This window comes from Plutella xylostella, chromosome 24, assembly GCF_932276165.1.
Source record: "Plutella xylostella chromosome 24, ilPluXylo3.1, whole genome shotgun sequence".
NCBI lineage: Eukaryota > Metazoa > Arthropoda > Insecta > Lepidoptera > Plutellidae > Plutella > Plutella xylostella.
In genome coordinates, this window is record NC_064004.1 from 4599380 (window position 1) to 4619153 (window position 19774).

The window sequence follows — 19774 nt, forward strand, 5'->3', positions numbered from 1 at the left end:
TCTTATTGATTTACTGCATCTCTCTTCTGTCTAGTTTCACTCTGGCACTAATAAGAACAGAGATATAAGGCGTTATTTAGATGTTTGCATTTTCCATAGTACAAAGCCATAGGAAACAGTGTCCCAAGGTACAAATTTAATCGTGTCCCAAGGTACAAAAAAGCAATATTTAACCAAAATTTAAATATCTTTATTTTTAATTAATAGGAATCTTTCAGATAATTGCCATGTCATAAAATTAAATAACTGAAAAGTTATACGTGACATCCATGTCTTTATTTTGAGCATGCCTCAATGAGATAAAACAACACAAAAAACTATACAAAAGCTACTTTTGACTCCAAAAAACTTCATATTGTCTTCAACACACACTCGATGCTGGTATGATCACGAGACTCACTAGTTTTGCCAATCGAGTAAAATACTATACCTAGGGTAGAATTTTAATGTGTTTATTTAGCCGGTTTTTAAAATACAATCAATGTCCCGAGGTACAAGCGTCCCAAGGTACGTTACGTTACCCTAACTTAATTTCTACGTCTAAAAGACCGAGAAGAAACGATGTACAAAACAAAATTAAACTGGGCTAATTCTTCACTGAAATTTAGGTTGATACGTTCATAGGTACCTATTTGAAATTAGGATAGTTTTATGCAAAATTAAGTAGTTATGTAGGTATTAACCAAACTGGAACTAGGTACTTACATGCTTAAGTAATAAAAATATCTTCTTACTTCTACTTCTTACCTCTACAAGACCAATTCAGGACTCCAAAATAGCTTTAACCTACATCATAAGCCCGGCAACGAAAGTAGCCATGATCAGAGTCAAGATAGACCAGACACCCTTTTTGCTGGCCAAGCCTGGAGCGCCTCCCGTGCAGGACTCCAAATGCTGGAACAGCTCGAAGTAATTCTTCGCAGGCTCATGAGTAGTGGTGGCTGAAGGCTCTGTCAATCCTATAGCGGAATCCTTGAAGAGAAGGTCGTTGACTCCGTCGAAGGGAGAGAAGATCTCCAAGTTGATGAGCTGGTTGGAGACTGCTGCGTTGTAGCCGAAGAATTTGTCCAGAAGCTCTAGAAGGGTGGTCAGGCTGTTGAATTGAGGGTCGTTCCTGAAGGCAAAAGATTCAGCTTTAATTTAGTTTTCCTATATTTTTAAAACGGAGCATAGGTACTTTGGCAGTACCTACAAGCAATTAATACAACATATTTTTTTGCGCGAGTATAAGTTGGATGGGAAAAGATGGTCAGTGCATATTTTTTTTAAGCACGATGTCCGTCCGTATTAAAAGTTGTACCTTATAAAATACATAATACGTCTATTGCACTCTGGGCTGCACCTAAATAACTGACACTAATCTGAGTAGTTAGCTAATTCTTTTCACCACAGCCACAGCTCTAGATTAACTATATAATATAGCTCTACTAGCGTTTTCCCCCAACATTCTATGAAGAATGATGATGTCAACCCCACTAACCTTCTTGCCAAGACCTCTTCGTCGACCAGCAGCGCGAGCAGGCAGTTGTCGTCAACATTGATGCCGGTGTATGCCGCCAGGGTGTTGTTGCGGCAGAGCACTCGGAACTGGCTCTCTTGCAGGTTCAGCGCGCGGAGGTCAGCTGATGAGGAAGAAGGTTGATTATGAGCTGGCGATCGAGCAATGCTGCTTGTGTTGTGTATTATTTTGTTACTGCCAGTTTCAATAACAATTGAAAGTGACAACCTGTCGAAATCGTATGAAAGTAACTACCAGTCATCGGTAGTTAGAGTTATTGAAACTGGCAGTAGGTACTTACCTACGGTAGCTAAGTTTTCAGGGCATCCCTCTTAGTAGGAGCTTATGGGCTTAGGAAATTAAATTGGTTGGTTGGATACCAAAAGATATTGCGTGGATTCTGGTACCTAATCATTTAACAGCTATTACACAACCTCTTGGCCTAGATCCTTACCAGAAATATTCTGCGTCTCCAAGAAAGCGACGTGGGTGGCGGGGTCAGCGAGGCAGGCGAGGGTGCCGTTGGTACCGAAGTACTGGTTGGTGTAGTCCCACGCGCACGTGGTCTGGTTGACGACCATGATGCTGGACGGCTGTGGCTTGCAGACTGAGCAGAGGGTGGTCGCATCGAAGCCCTGAAAAAGATTTGTAGTTAGATTTCCTTGTAATGATGACCTTAACAAATCATCTTCTTGGTCATCTTTTTGGTTTCCTTGGTTATGGTTATGGCCCCCAGTGGGGCAAAACCACACACCTTAATCTGAGAGGATTTCACTATCAAAGTTGATTATCTAGTTGGAAATATCCATGTAGTCACCGAAGAACTTAAACAGAAGCTAGAAGTCTTATGCTATGATATACATTTGGCTTCGATTAGGCTATAACTATAGTAATTATGAATGTTGTAAGCCTTACGGAATCCTTGTTGATGGCGTGAGCAGCGTCAATGGCTCCAGGAGCGCAGGCTCCATCGAAGAACTCTCCAACAGACTTGGCGTAGTCACACTCTGAAGCGCTGATGATGCCGCGCTCGTGGGCAGTACGGACGAAGGTCACGTAGGCTGGAAAATAATAATAATAATAATTAATTAGACGTTTTTAAAATAATTTTACACTATATTCTTCGACAACAGACAGGTACCACTAATGATAGTAAAATAAAATCTTACCAATGCCACCAAACTCAGGGAAGCACGCTTTCTTTCCACGAAGGTTCTCGAACCTAGTGACGTCAGACTGGGCCGAGGTTTCCTTCACCAGCGCCGTGATGCGAGTCATGGAGTTGGGCATGTTGCGGGAGTTCTGCAGCAGCTTTACCGGACTCAGGGAGTAGTGTCTGTGGGCAGAAAGGAAAAAGTTAGATTTTAAATATCACACGCATTATAACATTTTAAAGACTTATTATCACAGTCATCATCATTAAAGATCACATCATCAAGATAAACTTACTGTCTAGCGATGTAACCGTAGTTAGAATCCACAGAGATAAAATCAGCCTTGGAGTCCCTAATGTCTTCTAAGCACTGAAAGACGTTGTGCCTCTGCTGGCACGTGATGACTGGCTCCAGACCAAGGGTGTAGGCAGCGCGGCGGGTCCACAGGCACTTGGTGTATTCGTGGTCAGAGGTCGAGCACCAACGGCGGGCTGGCATGCAGGAGGTAGTCGCGTCGTAGTCTCCAACACCGCGCACTGTTGGAAAGATTTTTAATTTCAAAAAACTAGTTTTGATTGTATTTGGAGTAGGTACCTACATTCACAATCGGTGCTTTAAATAATTCTTACAAATATTGTCTAGATTTATCGGATTTTTAGGTATATTGTAAGGGCACGTAAGTAAGTTTACAAAAGCAGCGCCTTTCTGCCAATGCGTGGTTGACACCATGTCTACATCACCTCATTAAGTTCCCTAACACCTACTCTGGGTCTACAACCACGTGCTCACCAGAAGTGTAGTTAGCAGGAGTGGGCATGTCAGCGTCGAAGACGGCTCTGGCGGCCGGGCCTCCGACGAGCTCGTCGAACAGGATGGCTTGCCAGTTGTTCCCGCCGGGGCTGGCACCGTTCGGCCACCATGCCTGCAGCTCCTTCGACACGGCTGCAGCACGTGCCCTGGTGGAATAGAAAAATTATAAATTTATTGGTAACCTATACGAACCTCCTTATGCCTGATAGCTTAATCGATTTTGATGATGTGTAGTAAAAATTGACTTAATCAAATTCCCACTTCTTAAAATACGTATCCGCTATAGAATCATCCATTTGAAGACAAGTGTCAACAGGCGTAGGTAGGTACTAATTAGGTAATCTAAACAAAAAATCATTGATCAATTAACTACAGTCTCAGAAATAATAAAGTTCTAAAGAAGTACTCACGAGTTAGCAACAATAGCTCCGTAGGGCTGCTTGACCATGGAGCAGGGGGAGGCTGGGGCGAGCAGAGCCTCGTTGGTGAGGGTCTTGGTGGTGCCGTCCTCGCAGAGCACCGAGTAGCTGGTCATCAGCTCCGGACGACGGGTCTGAAGGATAACGTTAAATATTAATAGATTTTACAAAAAAGGTTGGTTACCTGTGATCTCTCCAGATCCAGATCTTCTCGTTAGACTGATGTTTTTTGATGAAGATATACTTAACTAACAAAACATTTTCCTATTGCCTCTAGCGTGTACCTTATCAAGGAAGGAGGAAATGGTATGTACTTGTGGCAATTCTGAACAACTTACGGGAATTCGTGACAAAAAATATGGTCTTTCCGATAGATGTGACCTGCTTTCCGACATAAAGATGTGAGTTATTACTAGAGCAAAAAATGGGGTCCCTTTTCAGTCAGCAATCTCATCTAACCACGAATCTTTATAAATATTTAAAGTACCTATACTTAATAAAATTCAGTGACACTCACCGTGAAATACTCGCGCACGTGTTGCCACGCAACAAACGCGACTGTGGCCGTCCCCGCGTTCCTCGTCAGACACTCCAGGCTCTGGATGTGGCGGTTGTTGTTGTTGACTCCTGACAGCTGGACGCCCATGTCGTATGTGTACCCGGCGCAGGTGGAGGAGGCCGGGTCTGACCCGCAGAGGGAGCAGAGCTTGGCGTTGTCACGTTCTGGGGAGAAAATGATAGAAGATAAAACGTTTAATTGCTGCACATTCTTACACACACAACAAATCACTATGATATAAGATCTCTGGATATAAGTAAGACTGTGTGTTGAAGCGGCCTAAAAGGGTGATGCAACACAGCGTGGGTGTTTACTGCTGTTTTTCAGTTACCTACCTCAAATTTAATGATTTCGAGGGTGCCGAATTACTTAAATTACATAGAAAAAGCGTCTTAAAAGTGGCATATTAGTTACGGATCTTCATGAGTCCTGGGCCTGGGACATTCAAGGGCCTGAATAACTTCTTAATGTTTCATCGTTGAGTTTATGACTTACTCAAGTTGGCATCGATAGTGGAACTCGGGCTCCAGGGTCCTGGCCTGCAGGCTGCAGAGAAGAACTGGCTGAGCTGAGCGATTTCTATCTCGGCGGCTGTCTTGCCGTTAGTGTCCACGTCTGGACAGCGGTCAGTGCGGACCACCTGGATGGAATAAGGTATTTTTATAAATTTTGAGAATATTGTGACCTAACTTTTTTATTTACAATAACTTCTGGACTTGGATTGGATTTGAGGTAACCATAATAGTCATCTTGGTAACATTTAAAGATACAAATTCATAAGTCTAAAAATACTGAAACCAGCAACGTTCATGTAGGCATTTAGATCTTACAGACAGTCTCTCTTATTTTCTTACTAAAGTCCTGTATGAAAGCATAAACTTTTCCAGAAGATAGTCAACTAGTACTTCCAGTGGCGCATACCCTCGGCCGCCAGATATTTTTCTACGTTGACTGACTTTCCTGCTGTCATAACCTATTTACACCAGACATGAAGTATCCATATTAGGGGTATGTCACCTCCAAAGTCCTCAAAACCCTGGGTGACAAGCGTAGAAGGCAAGTACTTCCAGTTTCGTATACCCTCGGCTGTCAGCGAGTTTCCTATGGACAGGTGGTCCTGCCATAACTTATTTACAAATATAGAGAGAGAGGCTTAATAGGGCCATTAATTTCACCTTCTGCTCCAAAGTCCTCAAGACTCTGGGTGACCAGCGCAGCTCGGTCTCGTCCAGGCCAGGGTGACAGTAGTTCCCGTTGCGGAGCCCCTCCAGCCCCCCAGTGAACACTGACGGCACCACAGCCACACCCTCGAAGGCGTAGGGATCTGGAAGAGATAAAAAAAAGTTATTGGCGACGCTACAAGCCGGAAATCAATATTGAGTCACTTTTGTCTAGATAAGTAGATTATGACTCCATAACTTGACGGCCGAATGGCGTAGTGGTTAGTGACCCTGACTACTGAGCCGAAGGTCCCGGGTTCGATTCCCGGCTGGGGCAGATATTTGTATAAACACAGATATTTGTTCTCGGGTCTTGGATGTGCCCGTAAAATGGCAATAGGCTCGCCCCCTATTACATTGGGACTAAACATAACACTGGCCAAAAGTGGGTGCAGCAATGCACCTCTGCCTACCCCGCAAGGGAGTACAGTAGTACAAGGCGTGAGTGTGTGTGTGTTTTTGTGTTGACTCCATAACTTTATAAACGTTATAACATATTATTATCAAGTCTACTCTGGGAACCACAAAGAATCAAAATTAAGGCAGGAATTTCTACATTGGTTTCATATTGCCCTTCTACCGAATATAGGGCGCAAAAGACGTCGTCCCAACTCGTAGGTAGCCACATTTGGTCTAACTATAAAATTTTACTCACCTTGTCTGTTCAAATCCTTGATGGTGGCCACGATCCTGTGGTCATTCGGCTGCTGCTGACCCAGCAGAAGCAGCTCCTCTTCAGAGAACACCCCGATGTCTGCCTCCCCCCGCGCCAGCTTCAGGGCACAGTCCACCCTGGAAACCCGTGTAGGGTTCGTTATCAACGTCGATAAACTCGTTTAATGCGCGTTCCACCAATCATAGCACCGTATTTATGGCGAATCGCGATATAGTGACGTTTGTCGAGGTCGATAATAAACCCGTTAAGCGGCGGCTGTCCTCTGGAGTAGGTTAAGGAGGCACATATTAATGGACTTTTGTCTATTTGACTGCTCAGCCACCCCGCTTCAAGCTTAAGAACCACGTTTTATGGATGATGATTCATAAAATATTTTGAGGTTTACTCTATACCTTCTTACGAAAAGCGAACGAACGAGAGCTCTGACTTGCAATCGTCATGTTACAAAAAGATAGAGTCGTGGCCCGCGCTCCGAAACTTCGTTTTTCGTCGTATAAAGGTTGTTGCAAACGAGGCTATAGTTACTAAGCCGAAAGGGGATGACTCAGGGGGTAATTCTGAACAACTTTTGTTCTACGAGTTTTAGAAATTCGCGAAAAAAATACGTTCTCCATCCTACTTATGTTCTCCATAGTAATAAAGTCACGAGACCAACAAAGTTCAAAACTCGTACAACAAAAGTTGTTCAGAATGATCCCCTGAGTCACCCCCTTTCGGCTTAGTATACCCTTTTTGCTACACCCTGTAGAGTGACCCCCTGTACAGATTCTTGGCCAGAAAACACAGATATCTTCTAGCTCCTCTAATCGGACGATCGTCTCTATCACGTTTTTAACAGACTTTATGAATGTGGCATGATTAACTTACCTTGAAGCGACACTTGTACAGAGGACCTTTCCATCCTTGTCAACGCTCCGACAGACGGTCGGCTTTGTGTCAGGGATGCATACTTTGTCTAAAACATAAATTAGAGAAGATGACTTCAAGTCCAAAGCTTGAACATTGGTGGAGCAGTCGTGTGGAAAAAAATTATTTCCAAAATCGGTCCATAAATGGCGGAAATATTGTTGAACAACATACATCTAGACTACAAAAAAGAACATACGGTACAGTCGAAGAACCATCTCCTTTTTACAAAGTTGGTTAAACAGTTTACCGTTCACATAGGTCCCTTCCCTATTCATACCTACTTACATATTACATAACAAACTATGTACAAGTATCATCTAAAAGTAGGCTTCTACAACGTGGGTTTTTATGAAATAACTGCATATTTATGTAATAAGTAGGTACTTACAACCTTACTTTTTTATCTACCAACTTATAAAACATCTAACTATGATGTCATAGTTATAATATTGCTTATCTACAGCGTGACCCAGAAACTCCGGAAACTGAATCGATGGCTATACCTACCAGATAGGTAATTTTGAGAACCCTATAGGTAAGTATTGACTCAAGGAAATAACATCTCACACTTCACGGGCAATGAAAAAGTTTCACTTACAAAATGTCCACGACAAATTAATCACCCTAAATTTTAAAACTTACATACAGTAAAACTATAAAGTCCTGAAAACGGAAGTGGATCCTAATAATTAATTGTTACAGACCGTATATAATTGATGTAATTAAGTATATTTATCAAAGGCCAATCCGTTAAAAAGCCATTGCCAAACGGTATTTTATTTTTATATGTACTTATGTAAATGTAAGTAATAACTGATAATGATAAAAAGAGTTTGCAAAATCGCACTCTTTAATGTCAGGACTTTATAGTTGGACTGTACCTACCTATGAATTTGATTAAAATATTTCAGTTTTAGTTTGTGATTTAGCACATCTAGATATGTGAACCCACCAACCCGCAATGGACCAGCGTGGTGGGAAATGGTCCAAGCTTAGGAAGGCAGTTTAGACCTTGGGGATATGCACAAAGGTTCCACTCGAGAGAGCCAGGTGCAGGTACTTACACCCCCACCAGAGAATAGAATAGAATAGTTTGTGATTTTCTGATGCGCTGTTAATTTATGTTCTTCAAAATTGCAGAGCTAGTCTTTTTAATCGCTCGTGAGTGTAGTTATTTAACAAGTGGGGTGCTCCTTGGGTTGGGTTAGACACCGTGAGATCTAAGCTAGTAGTGTAGTAGTAGCTAGTATTTAGGTACTTAATCAATTAATAATATTAGCCTCGTATGGAGGTTTTATGATAAGTTCGATTCAAGTGGTCACGGATACCTACGTTATAGTTTACATTACCAGTTGAAGTGGTTTTTATGTAGTCTACTATTGTTGCATATTTTCCACGATGATAGTAAAATAAGGACAATTCACTTACTAAGTACTAGTCTAGATTTCTTTAGTTACTTACTGGCGCGCTGGGTCCTACTGTTTTAACCGCCGATGAAAAAAGAGGGTTGTTCCAAGTTTTACGTGTCTGAGGGTCTGTCTATCATGTTTCACCGATGCATCGTTATATGAAATAAGTAGTTACTTAACTATGTTATTTTCTAAAATAAATAAAATGCTACTCCATGCAATTCAAATAACTAAGATAAGTAAATTTAATTTCAATGTTTCTTTGACGCATGTTGTAAGTACTTATCCCTGTGTAGTATTTGTTAGATTAACCAAAGACGGTCAAGATTATGAAGATAAGGAGCCGATTTGGAGACACGTCTCAAATTTCAAAGTTATTTATGACGTCTTATCATATCAGTTTAGGGAACCAAGGTTATGTAGAAGACCAAAGAAGTTGCATTTATTTAAATTATTCTTAGTCATCACACTATGTAGTATGTACACCTACGTACTAACTTATTTCAGTGTGTATTATGTTATTTTACAAACTTTAAGGGTGTATTCTACGAGTGATTTCATCGAAACACCCCCATATGTGGGGTCAAATTTCAATATTCTAGAAATGGCGGCCATTTACGCGACCCCCCTTAAACTTTGTCTGGTTCGAAAAACGACACATTGTATATGCAGTAGGTACTTAGCTGCATGCAAAGTATAAAAAATACTTAACTAGCTAATCCTTATCCTTTACGCCATGCCACCACGACTCTCAACACACTACCCATGATAATAGTAATTATTACGGTGAAATAAATAGATAAGTACCTTTACATTATGTATGCACCTATAATTCTTAAGAACCGATCAGACAAAAACAATGAACGAGAAACTGAAATGCATTTATCTGGTCAAAGCTCAATTTCATAAACTGTTCAGGCATCTCTACTTAATGGGCGCGGTTTTAGCCTTCAGCCGTTAGCAACGACTATGAATCATCATCGAATCATTACACAATCCTACAAATCGATAATAGCCATCAATACTAGATAGACTAGCTCTAAATAATGAATTTGTCTTCGATTACCTAGATTTTTACAAACTCTATGATCAAATTAAGATCAACTTAGTAAACTAATCCGAAATAGGTAAGTAGTTAAATATCTAGTTATTAATTAGGATTTAAGTTTTACTTACATAAATCTTGACCGGCTACTAAACTACAAACGAACATAAAGGTCAATGCAAATCCAAGACCCATTTTGGCACAATTCACACTTAAATACTCATATACAAAATAACCACACAAAAAACACTAAAAAATCTAAACCAAATAAATAATAAAAAGCGTTCGACTTCGCCGGCCACTACCTAAAGATTATTTTGAATAATGTTATAGTTATATTGTATGCGTATCTTATCTAGTTTCGAAATTCACGGTATAAAATGTATGATACAGGCAAAGATAACGTTGATAAAGTGATAAAGAGCGCGTACTGTACCGGCGTGCCGCAAGGGACCGTCCTGGGTCCGATTTATTTGTATTAAGTATTTGAAACGACCGAACGGTGGAGTGATAGAGAACCTATGTTATGACTACTTATGACTAAAATGGTGAAGTTCACACCGTGTTGGTCTAGGGCTGGAGCAGATAATTATTGTTTAAAAACCGATGTTTTGGTTCTTGGCTTTTGGATGTAGACGATATACTTACCCTACAACAAAACCTATCCCACAAAGAACTATCTAGGTACTTACTTACATTACATACTACATACATCAGAGGACATGATTTGGCCATAGTTGGCTGGTACGGTCTAATCTAACGAGCAACGGTCATTTTACTGAAACTATTTCAGACTTTATTAAATCGGTCGTTCATATTTTTAGCTATGCCGTTACCACCATGAAATCTAAAGCAGATAATCACAGACTGTGCCATTGGAAATTCACCTTTACGCCCAGGCAAATTAGCGTAGGCATGACTGCAAAAGCTGATATCACCCACTTTATCAGTAGATAATGATACTGAGAAAGGGTGATACTTATTGATTGGTACAATATTTGAACAAGATAAACGTAAGTTTATGGCGGATGTCAATGTTAAATAAATAATTTTAGCACTAAACTTACCTATAACTTGCAAATATTTTATTGAGTCGTGTTAGTCATGTTGCAATCATTCATACTGCTAGACAGGTCATCATTGCTGAAGGTAGTCATTCACTAAAGTTACATAGGTAGGTAGATAGTTACTAATGGTGATTATTCAACGAATCGCTATGAGTCGGCTTCTCGAATATGATAAACTTCCGTCTTGACTAACTATGTCTCTCTTTAACTATACGAATATTGTAGGTATAACTATTACTTACTTAGATTTTTCAACAATGATGAATAGTCTAGCTAAGAGTATGACTGAAATGACTCAAAAATTATGACAAGTACTGTAGTTATAGTATGTAGGTAGTACATAGAGAAAAACTTAGATAGTGGTTGAAGTTCCTTTAAAAATCTCCCAAAATTTCGATAACAGCATAATATTTGACGAGCAAAACGACCTAAGTAATAAGTATATCATCATCAATAACTACACGAAAACACCATTAATGTAATCGCTATGATGTTGCATGCATAGATTTTAATTATTATTCATAATACCCAGTAGGTACCTAGATAATGTCGATAGTGTTATTTAATGAATAATTCCATAATACTTAAACACAGTTTATACTTACTTAGGAATAGTTTAGCTACCCATCAACATAGTTGAACTTCCTGGTATACAGTTATTCTAAAGCTGATAAACCTATCCTAGTATAATATGTTGTATCCTCGCGAAAATGCCGTCTTTAAATCTGTGCAAAAACAAAAGACATCACAAGATGCTATCAAAGACGTCTCTGTTTTCGTGCGGTTTGGCCGCTGGGTGTTCAAAACCTCGAGGCAGTTCTGCCAGTACACCAGCATCCATGGGTTTAATCACATTGCTGCTCCAGGGAGGATGTGGCTTGAACGGTATGCTGTCGTCATGGTTAGGTGACACTCGTGCAAGTAATGAATACAGCTTGGCTATTTACCCATTCCTATTTGTCGGCCTCCCTAGTCATCACAACCACAGACACGGGTCTCCTTTCAATGAAAGAAGAGTTTTAGGTCTGGTGCGGTTTGGTGGACCTCATGCTTCCATCACCCGACATTATAACCACTATTAGCAAGATGGGAGCAAAATATTGCATCAAAAATCTGAACGTCATAATAAGCAGTACTCAGTGGAGTTCCATCATCTATCGTACCGCTATGTTGCAAGAAACCCTTCGCTGTTGTTTTGTATAGAGCTCAATTTATACTAACCCACAGGGCCCACCAATCCGCATTGGGCCCGTGTGGTGGACTAGGCCTAAACCCCTCCTTCATTGGAAGGAGGCCGGTACCCCTGCAGTGGAGACGTGATGAGTTATGATTATGACGATGAACCCCTACAGGATCCTCTGGATAGCCATAGTGGCCGGAGCTACCTGGGGCGCCGTGGACATCTCTCTGGGCCAGTGGCTGCGGTACCGCGACAACCCCACCGTGGTCACCGTGGAGAAGGACTTCCGCTCGTGGACCTTCGCCTTCCCAGCCGTCACTGTCTGTGTGGGGGTGAGAGAGCTTTCTATCCCTTCCCCCACCCCCTGGACCCACGTTTATGCTCTTATTCTATTATCCTTCACCCCCCTTATCCAGCCTTATACAGCCACACAGCTCCCACAATACATTTTCTCTGTTCTCTGGATACCAATCCACTCGAGAACTCGTTTACGCCACGGTTTTTAGGGTTCCGTAGCCAAAATGGCAAAAACGGAACCCTTATAGTTTCGTCATGTCCGTCTGTCCGTCTGTCCGTCTGTCCGTCTGTCACAGCCGATTTACTCGGAAACTATAAGTACTACAGTGATGAAATTTGATGGGAATATGTGTTGTATGAACCGCTACAAAAATATGACACTAAATAGTAAAAAAAAGAATTGGGGGTGGGGCCCCCCATACATGTAACTGAGGGATGAAATTTTTTTTTTCGATGTACATACCCGTGTGGGGTATCAATGGAAAGGTCTTTTAAAATGATATAAAGTTTTCTAAAAAACATTTTTCTTAAAGTGAACGGTTTTTGAGATATCAGCTCTCAAAGTCGTAAAAAGTATGTCCCCCCCCCCTCTATTTTTATAACTACGGGGTATAAAATTCTAAAAAAAATAGAGGTGATGCATGCTAATTAACTCTTTCAACGATTTTTGGTTTGATCAAAGTATCTCTTATAGTTTTTGAGATAGGTTGATTTAAAGTTTATTATATTTGCTGCTACGGAACCCTTTGTGCGCGAGCCCGACTCGCACTTGGCCGGTTTTTAAATTCTACTAAAAGTACCTAAGCGTTCACCTTTCAGCATCGCACGCAGTGGATCACATTCTTTGTATAGAAATTCACACAAGTGCGTCCACTTCATTGGCATTGGTGCGATTTATCCATTTGCGAATTATTCGATAGAACGCATCGCACCAAATAGATAGGTGGTCGCTACCTTATCTTTACCTGCATCATCATCATCATCGTCATCACCCTATAGCAGTCCACTGCTAGACGCTATTTTTAGAATAAGAATAATTCATAAAACTGTTACCGTTTAGATCTAGAACATTTATTTTTTATTATATACGTGCTTTCGTACTTTGGTCTACAGGCCAGTACATAACTACTACCTACATAATTATCTTATAAATTTGTCTGTAAACCGTTTTGGTAGCCAAATAAATAAATAAAATAAACCTTTAAGTGCTCTTTCCAGAACAAAACCGACCCAGCGAAGGTGCAATCTGCCATCAAGTCGCTCTGGAACCTGGAGCCTGAAGACGAGCAGTACGCCTACTACCACCGCTTCGTGGTCGAAGTGGTCAACTCCAACCTGACGCACATCGAGGTCTTCCAGAAGTACGCAGAAGACAAGACTCTGGACGTGGATTTGTTCAAGTTGGCTGTGGATGTGAGTTTGAAATACCATGTTGAGATGCAAGAAAGGAATGAAATCTGCATATGAACCATTCTACAGCTGAATAAGTGCAAAAGAGCCTTCTAGAGAGACCTATCAATTTCTAGCTTAATTATTGTACTTATACCTAGATACCCACTTACATCTTGAGCAGTCACAACTGACCTGATAGTAAATGACTGGCTAGTGGCGACCTTTCGCCATCACCGATACGCTAAAAAGATGGAACAGCTGTTATTTTTTCGCGAGTTCCTCAGATTCCACTCTCTACATAGGTATTAAATATATCTTTAAGTGCAGTTTTGAATATTTCGTCAGGTAATGCCCCCCCTGAACATGAAGACCACCTGGTCCTCAGCCCTGAGTGGGCGCAGCGCCAAGTGGACGCCGGTCATGACGGAGGCCGGGCCCTGCTACGCAACCAACTCGGTAGCCATTGCTGACATCGCTCTCAGGTATTCTATCATCATCAGCTACCGTACCATCACCGAAACAATAAACAATCAATTATGCTGTCAAACATATTTCCGCCTGATCAATAGTATTTCGTCAGATTCTTCAAGTGAGCGGTTTTAATTGCTTATGTTCGGTGGTGGTAACCCCACAGGCCGTCATCGTCCACTGCTGGACATAGGCTCCTCCCTACGTAATCAACTCGCTAGCCATCGCTGACATCGCGATCAGGTATTCTATCATCAGCAGACTTTCAGGCTGTCATCTGCCATTGCTTGAAAGAAGGCGAGACAACTTGTACATGGTAAAACGTTACACCCCTTCGGCCGTCTACAGAGTCAGAGTTTCTGAACTGGTTCCATACGATAAACTGATGAATGTTGATGGGTATAAGGTTAGCATCCACCCATCCACCTAACGGCATTCGTACGGAACGGGCATCGCATTCAGTACCTATTCTTTGTATAGAAATTCACACAACGTGTCCACTTCATCGGCATTTTTGACGCCGTTTCTCCATAAATTTATGTCAATCCGTTTGGTACTATAGGTAATACACGATACCCATTTGGAACTTAAGATAGCTTTAGCTCTGGTTGTTTACATTTTCACAGTAAAATTGACAAGAACGAAACAAAGGACTACCCTTTCACGTGCAAATACGACGATGACTGCTACGGCGGCTTCGAGATCTCGGCGCGGCACGACGTGAGTGATAATCTTTAACTTTTAGCATATATATATAGGTAGTATGGGTAACTCTAGGTGTTGCAAAATTTCATGAAATAAAACATCTGACAAAAAAAAACGACCCTTATTCCAATGTAATAAATCTTAATCGGTGAAATAAAGTCTTATTCGGTGAAACGGTCTCTGAGTGGTGCGCAGTGAACCAGCGTTGTGGGAAATGATCCAAGCTTAGGGAGGCAGTTTAGACATTGGGGATATGCACAAAGGTGCGGCTAGAAGTTCTTGCTATAAATAACATCGCTGCCGCTGCTAAGTCATGAAATCCACTCATTTAAAACCCCCACAACTGTCCAGCGACGTACAGTGCCACAAACTTATCTGTTCCGGTGAGAGCGAACTAAATTGATCCATATCTCATTATTTACTAATGAATTATATATTAATATAGATTAGATGGGTTAATTAAAACCACAAGAGCGAATTACCACTACTGGCAAACTTAAAATCTTATAGAATGAAGAAATATTACACATTTACGTAAGCTGTCACCGGAACAGATAAGTTTGTGGCACTATACCGTACACTGACACATTATTAATTATTAGGAGATTATTAGCAATAAAAATCCATTAGCAGCTTCGCCCGCCTGTCATAATATATATCTTCTGTAAAATCCACAAAAAACTAGCTTGATAGCTTAGCAGTGGCACAACCCTGTTACAGCCAGAACTTACCACACATAAAGCTAATCATTCATGGTCACCCCATCAGTTCAACATCCACTCCCCGTTCGACGTGGCGGACATTCTGACGAAGCCCACCCCCGTGTTCCCGACCCTCAAGATGAAGATGCTGCTGAGCGTCACGGAGGCTGTGTGCGGGGCTGGAGTCCAGGACCTGAGCGTGCGGAGACGCGCGTGCCTGTATATTGACGAGCCCACGGAGGATAATAAGCAGGTTTCGCAATAATTAATAAATATGTATGTAAGATTTTGGACTTCTTTACTGAAAAAACAATATGAACCGATTCTTCTAAATTTTAGACTCATAAATGAATGGAAAGGAGAGGAAGGGATTGAAAGGAACCAGGGGACTGTTCCTCACGAGTTCGTTATCGACGTAGATAAACATTACTGTATGTCGATTCGCCATAAGTAAGGCGCTTGATTAGTGATACGCGTGCATTGAATAATTTTATCGACGTCAATAACAAACCCGTGCCACGGGGGAAGGAGGGTAATCGACGAAAGGGACGGAGGAGGGCAATGACAAATGAGGCGGGCAGTAGCTAGTTACATAAAAACTTGTCGGGAGTTTAACCATTTCCCCACTATTATAAAACGTAGACTAAAGATGGTTCTGGTTTAAACCCGGGATCAGACTACTGATTTATATTAAAGTATTGGACTATAACCGTTATAACCTTTAGTCTACGTTTTATAATAAAGGGATGTATCTGTCCAGGTGTACAGCTCAAACATGTGTCGTCGCACCTGCCGGTACCGACTGGCCATGAAGTTGTGCAAATGCAAGCCTTATTACTACTTCTATGAAGGTATGTTTTTGATTAACCAATCTGGAATACTTACTATGAACCGTATCAACCCCATATTTTACTCGAATGTAGGTACAGGTACCGTCGGGGTTACCCATGCTGGCCTAATTTTAAAAGTACCTAGGTGCCCTATTTCATATTTATACATAATTATTTATAGTGTCATGTTTGTATAAACGCGGGCATGGGCAATGGGTGGCCTATGTCCATCAGTATGAAAGATTGTGTTAGCTGCTGATTGATGTAAAGTAGTCAATAACGCGTCAGAATGCAATATTGACGGAAAAATCCGGCTTGAAGGACCATTCTGCACAGTAAAAGCTGTCTATTCTTCTCCGTAAGGCAGTCCCAGTTTCTGATTCGAGAGATTAGTGACGTGTGTGTCTGGCAGAAGGGGCGGCGTGCTCGGCGGCGGGCATGGCGTGCCTGGCGCGCTCCGCCGGCGCGCTGGTGAACCCCGCGTGCGCCTGCCCGCTGCCGTGCCTCAACGCCGTGTTTAACGAGCTGCTGGTGGATAATAAGTTCTGGTAAGGAGTGTTTTGTTGCTTTACTAGTGTGAATAAAGCTTTAAATTCGTGCCCGAGTGGCACAGTATACAGGCTGTTGAAAATTGGTACTTATACTAAGCCAAAAGAGGTGACTGAGGGGATAAAACTGAAGACCTCTACGACTCTAACACGTTTTCTCGAATACAAATTGGTGCCTCTAGCGGAATCTATCGTTAGACTTTTAATAAGGTAACGGGTCCATATATCGCGGTATTCAAAATGGCGTCCTTATTTCGAGTTATATTTATTTTCATGATTATTACTCATTTTAATAGGTTTGGATACTCTAAAATTACATTTAATCGTTCATTATCTTTAACTGAAACTACTTGATGTAGTAAATATGTTTAAAATTGCCTAAAATTACTAAAAACTCATGTAATGTGCCGTGAGGGCGACGCCGCCATGTTTTTCATACAAACGCGACCCGGCTTACGTAAGGCCAGCCATATTTAATAATTGTGTTTTTTAATATTTATACGACGTTCAACTTTGTAAATAGTTTATATTTAGTTTATTATATTCTTATACTTACATTAAATTTAAATTTTAACTCTTTTTAAACTAATTTAACCCCTTTAAACTCAAAAACAAAATACCTCGGTATAAGGGCCTGATTTTTATACGTTGTACCTAACTCCGAGTTACCCTCGGTATAAGGAAAAATACTATGTCATGATTTTTAGCTTATAACTTTACAAATAATAACATTTGAAGTATATGCTTGATTACATAATAATAATGATGAACGTGACAAGCTTATAACCTAATTCGGCGGTACAAAATATCCTCTAGGAATCTTAATATGACACGATAATTGTTGACCCAAAAATCATGGTTACATAGAAAACCTTTACTTAGTATGTATATTTGAAATGATAAAAAACAGTGTTATTTCATCGCTATTAACGTAAGTGATACATAATTTAACCAATATTTTATGTATGATTTGAGTAACAAATCTATGTTGTTTCTAAATCGATAATTTGATAACTCGGAATATGGATTATTAAAATACTTGCTGAACCCCTAATATGGAGTATGACATTTTACATAGGTAGGTACCTCGGAAATCGGAATATGACTACATCACACCTTCGCAGTGTCATCCGATGCCGTCATCAAACCATAAAATCAAGATGAATTAGCGACTTTCTTCCTAAATATAAAAGGGGTGTGGATAGATATGCCTGACTTTACGAAACTACTACTAGATACTACCTACTTATTACTCTTTATAAAAGAAGAAAGAAATTTGTAGACGTAAAACTTTATTTGGGTGAATAAAATAACACACACGACCGTGGAGTTTTTATAACACTTATATACACAATTGCCTAATTTCATTTCTGTATTTTATTTCCATTATCCTTCTACTTCGAGGTCTGATGGCCGTTGTAATATTGTTATCCCAGAATTCCCAGATAAATGAATGTCCTGTATACTGCATTTCATGTTTGGTTTAGGGGTCTGGTTGATTTTTTCATTTTCTTGTTGTTGTCACTGAAAAATAAAGTAAGTAGGTAAATTGTATGGATAGTTGACAGAATTAAGCTTATCCTTATAAGTTGGTACCCATTTTCACAAAACTTAGTGAGTTTAGAAACGAAAACGCTAGAACAAAAACCTAGGTTAGTAACTAAACTGATGCCAAATTACTGATAAAAACATAAAAATATTTCCATTTTACGTAATTTCCTAAAATAATTCGCACACAAGCTTACCTTATCGATTTTCCAATTGCATATTGCAAATACAAACATAATAATTTAATAAAAGATGTTTGTTTTCTAATGTAAAGACTTAACAAAAATACTTTCAAAGAATAGCGGCAAACTTTTCGGCGGAAAATTGAACATGGCGCCGGCGCGCCTCCAGTCCAGCGCGCATGCGCCATAGAGATGTACCTAGTGCAATGTTCCATGCTTCCGACCTATGCTTAAATGAAAAAATAATCGATGCTGGATCGATTCCTGGGTAGATACTTTTATTATAATCATATTCGTTTATGGTAAATACATTAGGTACTCATCGGAAATTAGTACTGATAAGGTATTTGGCTTTTGTAAGTATTCGATACTTTTCCTCATCCCTTACACATCTACTTTTATTACGTATCATCAACTTTTAAACATTTAAGTAAGAACATAAAATATCGTGGAAAAATTTTAGACCTTACTTAGATAAAAACTATAGTAAAAAATGTTTAAATCATTCGAGTTCAATAATCGATTATATTCGATTACTGTCACTATTTCATCAATTTACCCCATCTCTACTCTATTTTTTTTTTAATCGCTTGGAAAAGTCCATAGAACATCATAGAAGCATAGAAGCATTATGAATATTTTTTCTAGCCAATGTTACCAGTTGCAATAATGAATTATGAAAATGTTACATAAATAATAGAAATTATCACGAAAACCAATATAAATGGAGAGTATTTAATTCTTTTCATTATTTTCAACTACTATTTAGAATAATTAAATTTATTTGGAGTACTTTAGGGTTAAAAAAGTATATCGATATTTTAGATTGTAATTTCCTTATGTTCATGGCCACACTCATGGAGCCACTCACAGGACTAACTCGGAATATGGAACAGGCTACCTCGGTATATGGAAGAAACCATAATCCTACCTCGGTATAAGGGCAAATCGACATGTGTAATAAATTATATTTTTTTAAGTATAATTAATGTGTTATCAATGAATCTGTGTTAAGAAATATAAAATTTAACGTATATTCTTACAGAAGACAATATTTCACATCAATATTGATGGTTACAAATGCTTATTTTTCTTACTTACTTTCAAATGTTGTTATTTACCTCGGAATATGGACCCGTTACCTTAGATTCCGCTTT

General features: G+C 40.0%; 2 protein-coding genes across 3 annotated transcripts in view; one reads left to right on the forward strand and one right to left on the reverse strand.

Annotated features, from left to right (window-relative positions):
• Positions 1 to 636: 636 nt before the first annotated feature.
• On the reverse strand, positions 637 to 10020 carry LOC105393670 (transferrin). Its single transcript, XM_038110723.2, has 14 exons — positions 9831 to 10020; positions 7204 to 7291; positions 6316 to 6452; positions 5616 to 5764; positions 4936 to 5080; positions 4399 to 4604; positions 3873 to 4015; positions 3442 to 3608; positions 2948 to 3188; positions 2668 to 2834; positions 2414 to 2559; positions 1953 to 2133; positions 1481 to 1622; positions 637 to 1114 (listed from the first exon to the last, which is right to left on the reverse strand). The coding sequence occupies exons 1-14, from the start codon at positions 9892 to 9894 to the stop codon at positions 787 to 789; spliced, it is 2304 nt and encodes a 767-aa protein (XP_037966651.2). The 5' UTR covers positions 9895 to 10020; the 3' UTR covers positions 637 to 786.
• Positions 10021 to 11338: 1318 nt separating this feature from the next.
• The window catches only part of LOC105392361 (pickpocket protein 19-like), a 35603-nt gene continuing 27167 nt past the window's right edge, over positions 11339 to 19774 (forward strand). Inside the window, exons 1-8 of one of the 2 annotated variants that reach the window (XM_048629887.1) lie at positions 11339 to 11651; positions 12119 to 12278; positions 13462 to 13656; positions 13981 to 14117; positions 14730 to 14823; positions 15577 to 15762; positions 16270 to 16360; positions 16752 to 16887. In XM_048629887.1, coding sequence (XP_048485844.1) covers positions 11458 to 11651; positions 12119 to 12278; positions 13462 to 13656; positions 13981 to 14117; positions 14730 to 14823; positions 15577 to 15762; positions 16270 to 16360; positions 16752 to 16887 — 1193 coding nt within the window. In that variant the 5' untranslated portion in view covers positions 11339 to 11457. The remainder of the gene's footprint in view (positions 11652 to 12118; positions 12279 to 13461; positions 13657 to 13980; positions 14118 to 14729; positions 14824 to 15576; positions 15763 to 16269; positions 16361 to 16751; positions 16888 to 19774) is intronic. The other variant, XM_048629888.1, reaches the window with a different exon arrangement.